At 39.9% G+C, this 12,534-nt stretch overlaps 2 protein-coding genes across 17 annotated transcripts in view; one reads left to right on the top strand and one right to left on the bottom strand.

Annotated features, from left to right (window-relative positions):
• The window catches only part of ELP4 (elongator acetyltransferase complex subunit 4), a 283,737-nt gene extending 273,088 nt beyond the window's left edge, over positions 1 to 10,649 (bottom strand). For 7 of the 8 annotated variants that reach the window (XR_004000077.1, XM_030560245.1, XM_030560252.1 and 4 more), the window contains exons 1-2: positions 10,389 to 10,649; positions 3,804 to 3,839 (exon numbers count right to left, since the gene is read on the bottom strand). Coding sequence is in view for 6 of the 8 variants with exons in the window: in XM_030560245.1 (XP_030416105.1) it covers positions 3,804 to 3,839; positions 10,389 to 10,557 (205 nt within the window). In the remaining 2 variants the exon portion in view is untranslated. Of the gene's footprint in view, positions 1 to 3,803; positions 3,842 to 10,388 lie in introns of those variants that run through there. The other variant, XM_030560251.1, reaches the window with a different exon arrangement.
• Positions 10,650 to 10,663: 14 nt separating this feature from the next.
• The window catches only part of IMMP1L (inner mitochondrial membrane peptidase subunit 1), a 78,358-nt gene continuing 76,487 nt past the window's right edge, over positions 10,664 to 12,534 (top strand). For 3 of the 9 annotated variants that reach the window (XM_030560262.1, XM_030560260.1, XM_030560259.1), the window contains exon 1: positions 10,665 to 10,750. The gene's annotated coding sequence lies outside the window, so the exon portion shown is untranslated. Of the gene's footprint in view, positions 10,751 to 12,534 lie in introns of all 9 variants that reach the window. The other 6 variants (XM_030560254.1, XM_030560263.1, XM_030560258.1 and 3 more) reach the window with 5 other exon arrangements.

Genomic DNA, 12,534 nt, shown 5'->3' with positions numbered 1-12,534 from the left:
TGAGGAGAGAAGACATAAAGGAGATCTTTTAGCCCACTTCTTATAGATAAGGAGACAATGGCCTCCCCTTTTGAGTGTCTCCTCCTCATGTAGTAACTCATTTGGTTTTCTAGCTGAACTTTAATGAAAATAGGTTCAATCTCTAAGCTTCCAACCTGTCCTGTGATGCATCAAAAAGCTAGCTGATCTAGACTGGTTTCCTTTGGTTCTAAGCCTCTTGCTGAGCCAGTCAACCATGACTTCCCTTCTTACTATAGAACCATGAGGAACAGAGTAAGAGCTTATGTCCAGGACATAAACAGGGCTATTTCTCTAAGCAGTACTGGAGGTTTCCTGCCTTCTTAGCAGTTTTATACACACTATGTTTCTGAAGAATCATCTGCTGGAAATGGAGAAATGACCTTGGTGGTCCATATCATTAGACAGGTTATATGCCATTTCTCTTCCTTGGACCACACCTTTCCATAGTCATACAGGAGTCCATATATGGGATCCAGTATCTGTACTTATGACCAGCTTCTCTGGACCTGACAGCAGGTAGCTCTCTAATATTAAAAATAAGCTCACTAAGAGATGCAAGCATTGGATCCGGACCAAGATTTTTTATATCATGATCTGCTGCAACTGCTGGCTGAAAAGAAATCCAGAATTGTTTTAGTATGCACAAAAGACCCACTAGCCCAACAGCTGAGTCAGATTTTATCGTCTTCTTCTGCCTCTCTTTTAAAAAAAAGGTTGTCTTGAGTGATAATTTAGATGCTAGAGGTTTGTGAGGCCTATAATTGGCCATTCTACTTGTTCACTCAAAGCCATGTTTCTGAAGACTTTTAGCAATGGCTGCTGAGCCTTGTGTAACATGACGAGAAGGTCATCCAGACATCATCTATTCCTTTCACTGGAAGGAAGCAAAGATATTACATTTGTGAATACCAATACAGAAATAATAAGTTCCAAAAGGGGCTCATGAAACCTCATTGAATATACTTCTTGTTGTAGCAGAAGTTAAAGAATTTCTGGGTAGCTCTCCTCGATCATATCTTCAGTAGAACTCCAGGTTTACTTTCATACTGTAAAGTCCTGGGAAGATAATGCTGTAATGATGGATTTCATATTTCCAACTGGAATATTAATCTTTTTATGGACTTCCTGAGAGACTTGAGATTTAAAAATGAACTATATGTCATTGTTTCTCTTTGTACCATTAAAAAAAAACAAAACACCGCATAACTTATGCGCTTTCCAAAAATATCTGTCTCTTCTCAGAACTGGTTCTATTGTTCCAACATGTAGGAGATGAACCATTCACTCTTCACCTTCTGATTCTACAAAGGGTCTTGCTGATAGCGCTGGTTTAATGAAAATAAACCAGCACTATCAGCAAGACCCTTTGTAGAATCAGAAGGTGAAGGGTTCATCTCCTACATGTTGGAACAATAGAACCAGTTCTGAGACAGATATTTTTGCTGATAGTGCTGGTTTATTTTCATTTACTTTGGAGAAAAGATAAACTTGGCCAAGGGGCAATGATTGAATTCTATAGTTTTTCTGAATATCCTTCCCCGGATTATTTCAAGCACCCATTTTCTGAGGTGGTTCACTCCCAAATGAGTGCCCACTATGAAATACTCTTCATTGCGGTGGAGAGGAGGGAAATCTGCCCAGACTTTGGAACCCAAAAACAAGAGAAGCTTTTGAGATTACATGGTTTTCACTGATCTTCCAACTTTCACAAAAGGCAGCAATGCCCTCGTCCTAGTGTGTAATCTCTACATTGAAACCTGGTGCAACAGCTACAAAGAAAACACCTATGACATAAGGCAGTTTGAAGATTCTCTCAATGGAAGGAGGGAAGGACTTATTCCTTTGCCTAGAGACAAGCAGTCACACAGTGTTTATGATCCTCACAGTGTTTAACAAAATAGTTGGAAGGATATCAGAGGTTAGCCCCAATTTATTCAAATGGAGCAATAGTTGCACTAGGCCACATCTATGGAAGTTTTGAATATGCAGCAAATCAGTCAGGTGAGGTATCAGTTCTAAAAAAGGCTGGCAGGGAAATCTTGTTTAAAATAGGTTTGATGTAATTTTTCTTTTGCATGTGCTCACAATGGACCTCCACAATAAGAGACTGCAACCAATATTCTCAGGGCTTAGGCTGCTATATCCAAGTTTAGTCCGAGTCACAATCCTATTCTCCTTTCTGCAGGTTTGGCAGGAATGTTCCCTCAGCTGGCATGACTGTGGAGGCAGCAACCTTAAACTCAGGCAGAGTAATGGAGACCTTAGTCCATATGTACAAGTAGTCACTGGATAGGAAATTCCCACTCCATCTTAATCATACCCATAAACCATTTGAGGAAGAATTACACAGCTCATCCTCAACTTTGCAAGTGTTTTGTTGTTTTGCTTTTAGAAAGGGAGGCATTTTTTAAAGAAAAAGAACCTGAGAACCTTTTGCACTTAATTCTGGATGCTTAGCTGAGTCTCTGAAGTATCTCACTCAAAGGCTCAGCTTTAGTTTTCTCCTCTTTAAAGGATCTAGAAGTGAGACTCTCTCATTAAATATTTTAAGGTTTTGTGCTGTCCCTTTAGGAGCTGAATGCGCAGTATCTATCCTTCACCAGTCTCTGGGCCAATCCCCTGTAAGAAGGCCGAGAACAGGTTACTATTGAGATTGAAAGGACAGTGTTCAGGCATGCACCATTCATGTTTCTCTCAGAAAAACTGTAGCTGTTTTATGATCTCCCTTGGGACTCCTGCAGGCTGGAAGGCAGAGAAAAGGCAAGTCAACATCCCACTCTAAATCATTTCACCTCATGCTCCTTGCTGCTAGGTCCAGGCTAAGCAGGGGACAACTGCAAAGAATTAGGAATGAGCCATAGCAACTGGAAACAAATGACTCATTTGGTATCAGAAAGGTCACAGAAGCTGCCACCTTTCATGGTGCTGGTAAAACACTGTGGGAAGGGGGCATGCTTTGTACCCTTTTTAATAAGCTCAGCATGTATCTTGCCTATATGCTGACTGGGAGCAGGTATTTCTTCACTCCTGGCTCCCCTTCAACTTTTCTCCACCCAAGATTCATGAGGCTCCATGTGGGAATAGGGGTCCCATTCTCAAGGGAAAGATAGCAGGGCTGTGGAAAACTTGACTCCAGCTCTGTGACACTGATTCCGGCCTGGTCTCAGTAAAGGGAGCGTTCACATGGCCTGCTCAACTGTTTCAGTGTGGACCATGCCCACATCTGGCCAGGAGCCAGCTTTCACCATGGCCTGCTTAGCTGTCTTGGCATGGATCCTGCTCACATTACAGCTGGTTGCCAAGTTCCTGTGGTCTGCTATCTCTGTTGGCCATTTCTGAGGGAGGAGGGGAAGAGAGCTGCTATCCTTCAAACCCTCCTCAGAAAGTCAAGTTTAATAGTTTTGGGGAGAAAAATCTCAAAACCAATAAAGGCAGAGAAATTCAGTTTAATGGGGGTTCATAAGATTTTAAAGCTTTGTTGCAAAGGGAGACCCGGACTATGCCATGCATGCTGCTTGGAGGCGAGAATTCTGGCGAGTTTCTTCCCAAAGGGCAGTCCCCAAGCCCAGGTTTAGAGCAAAAATCTGGTTTGCCACTAAATGCTGTGGAGATGGGGACTAATCAACCATGAAGAGAGTCAAACATGGAGGGTGCTGAGAATTCAAGTTTGAGTGTAATTTAAAAAAACAAAAACAAAACACAGATTGTAATCATAGCTATATAAAATATTAGCTAAGTGTGACAAAAGTATAGCACAATATATTCATACATTCTATACTAACCAATAAGAAGAAGGGTTCCAACAGCTAAACCTCCACCTGGAAACAAAACAAAAACCAAGAACAAGATGAGACTACATTTTAATATTACCTTAGAGAACAATTAAGTTTGCTTAGTTTATAAGTCAAAGAAAGATGATATAGCAAGTTTAAAAATGTAAATGTGAACATTTTAATTACCTTTGCAAACTTCCTACAATTCACTATTATGAAATAATTACATATTACATGTAATTATATATTACACATTACAATTACTTTCACAATATATTGTACTATTCTCTTTATATGAAAAGATCCTGCAGAGATCTACACAACTGAGCTTAAGTACTGCAATAATGTTGTAGAGTCTTAATCAAACACTTACTTTAGCAGGATTACTCATGTGAATTAAAATGTGCAGGATAGGGTCCATATTTAGTAGCGATTAATAATACTAACTCTACAGCCACCAATTAACCATGCAGAGTACCTCAACAAGGGCTCACCCAACTTGCACTGATGTCAACAGGGAAAATACTGGCTGCACTGAAGAAAATGGTAAAAACTCTTATTGACTTCAGTGGAGCCAGATTTCATCCAATGAGAGTCGGATGAGACCTTTAAGTACATAAAATCTGAGAGATTAAGCTTCTACCCTAAAAGCATTTTCTTGTTTGACACTTCTCATCTCCTTAAATATATAGAGGCCTGCCCAGATAAACATAACTGGTTGATTTTTTAACTGGTTGTTAAAAAATAAGGATACACTCCATCCTCTTGTTTAGCTAAGAGCATCAATGTTTTTCTAGTCCCATTTTGTTTAAATAACCAATCATTATGTACCAATCGCTGATGATTAAATTAATCTGTCTGGGGATTGGTCCTGCTTTGAGCAGGGGGTTGGACTAGATGACCTCCTGAGGTCCCTTCCATCCCTGATATTCTATGATACTAGAACATAGCAAAAAAACTATGTTAGCTAAAATTAATCAGTTATCAGAAACCTGTCTTACATCTTAGTACACTTAAAAGAACAGTTGAATTCATTACTACGGATTTTGAATTGTGACTGCATTAGAGTTGATTTTCTTGATCCCCACCTGAGATATCAATGATCAAATATTCTAACAGAAACTTGGGGGGGGAGGGGAGAAAGAATAAAAGTACCTTCAGTACAATTTACAAAATATAACTAATCAGAAGAATTATTTGCATACTTACATAAAAGTAACAACCAACAGAGCAAATCACATCTAACAGTTTTGCATTGTCTATACTTATAGTTAAAACTACAAGTAAAAACATATGGTGAAATACATCATCATGGAGACTGTTCAGTCAAATTTCAAGGTACTTGCATGCAGGGATATTACCATCCTATACATTTATCTTTCAAGTACACAGAAGTCCCAGGACTTCTGTAGCAGTCACAGAAGTGACAAGTCACCTATTTGCCATCATAATATCTTTCTTCCATTACATTTTGAAAATTGCATTGACATCAAGTCATGCTGATGTCACAATTTCAGCAGTAAATCACTGTGCCATTGTATAGCTGCACTGTATAAAGAACTCATATCGTGATTAAGTCCCCATTTGTATCACAAAGACTAAGCCACACTGCTTAGTCAGATCATATAATTTCTTAATATTAGTCATGGCAAACAACTTTAATCAAACATTTTACACTGTTCACCTACAAACTTCCTAGCTAGTCAGCAACTGTTAGAATTATTCTATCCTTTTAAGTATAAACATTTATTATTCTGAATTCTCTCACAGATTGTTGTTGCACTTTATTTGCTCAAAAGTAAAAGTAACTATAGATGGGGCCTGCAAAAAATATTCCAAATAGCTCAATATGCCAATCTGAATGTTAATGTTTTATGTTAACTGTACTTCTGCCAACAGAACAGTAGGTTGAATGGGAGTATTTCTTCACAAGTCAGAAGAGTGAACAATTTAGTGCAGGGCCAAAGAAAGTGTTTTGTTTTTTTTTAATGCACACATTATGAAGAACATTAATATTATTTGTTTAGCACTAGCAGTGCGCTTAGCTCTATACAATCCACAAACAGCTCAAGCCTCGAAGATCTTATGAGACAGCAGTTACATACACAAAATGGGATACAAGCTCAGAAATCCACAGATAATTATACTTTATCATCATCATCATCAGATTTTAAACTCACTTCTTGTGTTCATGGCAGAAGAAGCACATTTTTAAAACAGTAACTTGTATTAAGAGGGTGCTGGATTGACAAACTGTCAGCAAAATCAGATTTTTTTGTTAATAAGTTACATCTCAAGGATTTTTTGCATACTACCACTATTTATACACCAGATTTACAGTACCTGTATGAGTATTTAGGGCATAAAATGCAACCTTGCTTGACATTTCCTAGGATCAGAGGATCATTTTACTGTATCAAATGTAATAAATACTTTTAAATAATTTTATTGTATTAGATAATATATGAAACTAGTACATGGTTACCATGGAATTTTCCCACACATTTCTCTCTCTGTAACTGGAGAAAGAAGTGAATTGGTGTGAAGTAGATTGGATAGAAGATGAAAAGCTGACAGAATGAAAAGAAAGAAAAGGAGAGAAAGAAAGGTTATTTTTAAATCCTTCAAAATCCTTTTGAAGGGCCCTATTACTGCTGTGTATTTATAACCTGTTTGTTCCTCAGTTTGGCAACTCAGTCCTTTACATATGGTACTGGTTATCATGGTGCTAGCTGCGAGCAGTTCATTTTCTGCACCACTATACCAAGCATGGTGATTTGAGGCTTGAATAAGAAAGAGAGAATTGTTGGAACTGCATAGAAAAGATTGAAACCATAATATAAATCATATATCTCTTACAGGATTCATTTGGAAGGAGAAAATACTGGTGATATGATTTTGGAAGACAAGGTTTTCCATTGAAGAGGGGAATAGACAGAAGAATTATCATGTGCTATATTCCTGCTTAGAGCATATACACCTTTATTATGTATTTTAAAAACACTGCCAGAAATGGAAATCTACTAGAAGTATGAATCTGTTTGACTCAAAGGGAACAGTAAGTTGATAAAATTAAGAAAAACCATCAGTAAAATTAATACTTTGCATTTGTATAACAATCTGCATCTTCAGTGTTTTACAAATACTATCTTGCTTGAACCAATTGAGACAGAAAAGCTTTCAGTATGAGACATACGCTACAAGACAATGACAGTTTATAAAATGTAATAAAATATATTTCTATGGGCCACAGCTCCCTAACTCAAGCCTATGCCTAACTCAGGATATGAGTAGTCCCATTGTCTTTAACTAGACTACTTGTGTCCTTAGACACAAGCTTAGGTGCTTTGCTGGATAAGAAACTTACTGAACTTAGCTGCCCCTCTCTTTTTTGAAAAGAGAAAGTTAAAGAAAAAAAAAGATAGTTTACAACAGTAAATTACAGTAGTACCAGTATACACAGGGCAATTTAAATTACTATATACTCCCTCTTCAGGTTCTATCTTTGCTTAATGGTTTCTTCTTAACAGTCTCTTTTTGCTCCTGTGCTAATGCTGGGATACAGGCTGTAATTGTACTTACAAGTATATTTTTACCAGCATGATTTCACTAGCTCCTATTTGTGATGTCTGGGGATAATGTTGTGTTTCTGTGTTGGAACTTCCATACTATATGAATGGAACTGATTATGTTAAAAAGTATAATGAATAACTCTCTGTCTTAGAAACCCAAATGGAAGACTGATATGCAAAGTGAGGGAAAAACAATCTTATGTGAAACACTATGAAATTTCTTCAGCATAAAGACAAAAAGAACAAACAAATAAAAAGCCACCCCACAAACAACTTCTTGATTCAACATTTCTCAGAACAGAGGACAGGATCTGCATGGAAAAGATTTGGTTCAAAAATCAAGTTCATGAATGAAGGGCAGGACAGAAGTAGCTGCTTTAAAAATAAAAGATACTTTTAGTGTAGAACAGTGTTTCCCAAACTGTGTTTCACAGAACACTGGTTTTCATCATGTTGTGAATAGGTGTTCCGTGAAAGACTCTTGCACTTGATTTTTGTACCACTTCATACGCGTTTTCAAGTTAGAAACTGTTAGTTCAAGTTCATTTAAATTTGTATTTTTGCTTTGTTTTATAAAATAAAATATATTTGGGCATAAATAATGCAATTTTTTACTTGAAAACCGAATGACTACAAAATAATATTTTAAGTGTTCCATAAAAGGCTAAAAAGTGTTCCATGGCCGAAAAAGTTTGGGAAACGCTGGTATAGAAGAAAAAGGACAGAGCTCCCCATTGGCTAAAGCAAAAAGAGTATTGAATAGTAGTTTAAAGTAGTGATATACAATTGTATTCAGTGTACTTTTAACAGGTATGTTGGCAAAGTTTGGGGGACAATGTAGTAGGTACTGACAAGCCTCACTACAACCCTAATGGTCCCTATTCTATCCTAGATCTGTACCTATTACAAATGCTCTTTTCAACATGCCTCTTGCTTTAACATTCACACACTTTTGTTCTTTGGGGTAGGGAGCTTACAAAACACTTCCTTGAAACCCAACTGTGAACGAAGGAAGTTTGTGCATGGTGTTATTGTAAATATCTTCTGCAAAATAAAGATGAAGAACATTCTATTATGCAAACCTTCACAAGAAGTTTTAAAAACAAAAACACTATAAGTCCCAGTAACAATGAAAGACAATATGCTACACTGTCACTTATTTATCTGTGAAATTGTTAGTAGGCAATAGGGAGAAAATCTATACAGAGGTCTTCATGCATGTTGTAATCAATTTAGCAAGTGATCACATATATACAGCTGAAAGCTATATAGAGGAAGCCAAGAGAAATACTTCCTTGAGGCCAGGAGGTTAGGGAAGGTTCAGTGCAAGGAATCCAAATTTTGCAAACCTGCCAGTCACCCATGGGTTGGATTTCTTCAAAAAGTAGTTTCAAAAGTTGCTACTTCTGGTGATGAAGGGCTTTCATGTGGTTCAGCTAATATTAAAATCTCACTAAGTTCTCATTTTCTCTCTTGAAATAAATATTTTTTCTAGAGGCTGGGAAGTTACTGAATGCTTAAAAACAGGGGATAGCTTAGATGGGGTACAGAGTATGTAGGAAGAAGTTTCCCCAATTCACCTTATCAAATATAGAGCTAATCATTATGTAAACAAGAAGATAGTGGCTCAGAAGATTGATCCCATGGGTTACTCTCCATGTTTGCTGTACCATGCTGGGCATTTCAAACTCAACTTTATAAAATAGAACATGCACAAGAATCAAGATGGTCAGTTTAGTTATCTTACATTTATATTGTACTTTTCTTCTCAAAGTGCTTTACAAATTATACAGTAGTAATGAAATTCAGCTATGTGTCTCCCTGAAGAAGGATGTTTCTCTCTCCCTAATATGGATCAACATTTCTGATAAAATAGCAGAAGGGTTCCCTCCTTCCTCTCTACATGATGTACAGCACAGGAGAGGAAAAGGATGCAGAAGAGAGATTTAGGACACCAAGGCAGAAGAATCATTTCCACAGAGCAAATACCATCTTATCATTTGTTACCTCACCTGTATATGCCCAAACATAGCAAAATGCTAGCACTACAGATATCTGTCTCCAAGGATGAAAGGGCTGAGTCATACCTGTGACACCTGAAACTTAAAAACTTGCTTATACTGAGGATCTACCTAAACAGCCATTGATAGTCATTAGGATAGCTGCACCAGTGCAAGCCCCTAGCCTAGCATAGACAGGCAAAGCCACTATTTTCAATGGTGGAACTTGCCCATTTGAAATCTGTGTGAATTGTGCTGGTGCAAACCACACAGTATAGCAGTTTAACTAATTTACACAAATAAATACATTAAATATACTTAGTTCTTACCTAGTGCTTTTCTACAATGTTACAGAACTGCAGCTATACCCCTGGCTAGCCATCAATGGCTGAAAATAAAGCAAGTCCCTAATTTAGATAAGATCTGAGCTACGACCCTGGGCTTCAAACCCACAGTTCCAAGTTCATGTCCAAAATGCTTCCAAGGTCTAACAGAAGGCAGCTACACTAGCGAAGTATTTGGCATTATTTTATAATTTGAGGCTTAGTCCAGTAAGCCACCCCTTCTGTAACAATTTGAACGAATAAAGATTTGAAATAAATGATGAGTGAGACAGCAAGTGTCTCACTGGGAAAAAAACAGGCACATCAAATCCTTTCACTCCAGGGGAGGGGGGGGTATACGAAGCCCAAAACTGCTCAGTGCAGTCGTCTGACCCCACAAAGCAGGTTCGCGCATCTCCCCCACATCCAGCAAAAATAAGGAATCTCGAGAATGAGTGTCAGGTGAGAAGCCTCACACTCCCCTTCCCCGAGTCGTGGCTTTCGGCAGGGTCAGACTGGCAGAAAGCGTCTCCCACAACCACAAATGGGGAGGCGGCACTGAGGTAGCTGCAGGTTTAAGGAAGGGAAGAGGAGCAGACAAGGAATAGGAGGAAAGGGGCAGCCAGCAGAAGGAGGTGGGGATAGGGGATAGTCAGCCAGTATCCTGCGCTGCGAGGCCGGTCCCGGCTCTGCACCAACCTAGCACACAGTCCAGGGAGGGGAGCCCACTGGAGAGCAGCAGTTGCCCGTGGCGCACCGAGGGCCGGGTGCCCGCAATAGTGGCCAGGCGGCTACTAGCAGGAACTTTCCGCTGGAAACTGGTAGCCCCGTCACTCGGCATCCCCCCGCCCGTCGCCAAGGCCGCCATCTTAGCTTCCTCCCGGTTGACAGGAGAAAAGGGACGCCGGGAAAGAGGAGCCCCCTTCCCCCTCCGCCCGCTTCGACCTATGGGGAGGTGGCTTGGGATCCCCGCCAGCCAATAGCAAGGAGTGTTGTTGGCAGGCGTTGTAGCTCTGACGTGGGGGAGGGGAAGATCCTGAAGCCGCGAGTCAGGCAGGCAGGTAGGTACTGGAGCGGGCGAGGCTGCGTCTTGCCCATTATCCGGCCGCTCCGCCGGCTGAAACAGGCGCCCAGGAATCGAGGGAGGCTCCCCACCCTGGGTGTGAGATTACGGGGGTCTTTCCCTGACACCCCTGGGCCAGTGTCGTCCCCGACCAGGAGGATTTAGGGGTGCGTGTCACGGCGCAGTGTCCTGAGCTGGCGGTTCCCCACGGACCCCGGGCGTCAGGAGGGGCGAAGAAGGCGCTGTTCTCTCAGCCCCTGCACGCTGCTCTGCCGCAGTGTCCTGCCGGCCGGCTCAGAGGGAACCCAGGACTCGTGAGACGTGGGGCATCTGTAGCGCGAGGGGAAGGTTGGCACCAGCCCAGGGCTCTTGGAGATCAGGAGTCTGATCCTGACCCACTGACTGGTGACCTTGACCACGGTTCCGAGCCAGCCGATCCCTGTGTCTGCGTGGAACCACGTTGCCTTTAGAGATGGTCCGTCCATGTGGTGCCAGTGTAGGGTTGCGTCCTAAGACTTCATTATGTGAGGGGCCAACAACGACTTAAAAATGAATGTTAAAATGTTAAGTATAACAGGTCCTCTTAAATTACGTGGCAAATCTTAGTGCTTTCACAGTTATAAGCTGTTTTTCTCCTCTCGTTTCTGTATAAAAAAAACATAAACAGGAAACTACATGACAGGGTAGTAAATGCACAAAATAAAAGCTTGCTTTTAATAATATTAAATGTTACTTCCAACATAAGGTAAGGACATTTAATCAGAAGTGTGATAATTAAGTAGGCAGTCTCCCTTCATTTCTATTAAACACTTTGAGATTCTCTGATGAATGGTGCTATTTAAAATCCCCTCTCTTGAAGTTACATCCAGTTTGGGGGACCCCTGTATAAAGCTCATGGCAAGATTAGAGCTAAAGTGAAAACGTCTTAGTATGAGAAGTGTAGGTCCCATATTTCACTGGTTTTTGCTATAATTGAACTAGTGGCTAACAATACAGCATGTTTTTATTTCGAGTCTTTAAGTAGTGTATACGTTACTTTCTATTTAGCCTGTGACCTGACTCTCAGTAATACAAATTCAAGAATGTGGAAAATCCATGAAATACCTGAGTTTGGTATCTCCATGTGGCTTCTGAGCTTATATATAAAAAATGTTCTAAATTTTACTGAGTATATTTTAGCTCATGTGCTTTCTGAAGGAAGCCTTCACCGGGTGGTGATTTGATTTAAAGACTGGCCCAAAGGAGAGCTGGGGATAGTATTTGTGTGTCCCCGGGGACAGGAGAGGATAAGTTCCCTGTGATCAATGAACAAGAAGGCTGCACTTTTGTGTGTGTGTTTAAGTCTGAATGTTGACTCTGAGACAGTTACACACAAATTGGGATTTGGTGGCTTTCCCCTAAAGGCAGCTTAAACAAAAAATCAAAAGGCAGGCAATAAATAATGTGACTTTTATTTAAAACATGTTTACTTAGCCAGTCTCGTGATTTTTTGGGGGATGGGTGGAGGGGAGACTTGTAATTTGTGAATGTCTGGGATTGGCACACCTGCCGAACAGAATAAATGCAGAGATTGATTCATACCCTGTTCTTAGTTTTACAAGTCCATTAATTTCAGTGGAGTCGCTGATGTTAAACTAATGTAAAAAAATGATGAATGAGGCTCAGTCTTAAAATTTCAAATTTGTTTAGGTTTTTAAAACATAGTATTTGAAATCAGTGCCTCCTTCACTTTCCTTCCAAATTATATTCCACATATTTAAATATTTGAAATACCAACTCTTG

This window comes from Gopherus evgoodei, chromosome 4 (assembly GCF_007399415.2).
Source record: "Gopherus evgoodei ecotype Sinaloan lineage chromosome 4, rGopEvg1_v1.p, whole genome shotgun sequence".
In the NCBI taxonomy this organism is placed as follows: Eukaryota; Metazoa; Chordata; order Testudines; family Testudinidae; genus Gopherus; species Gopherus evgoodei.
This window is presented reverse-complemented; position numbering and strand designations above follow the sequence as displayed.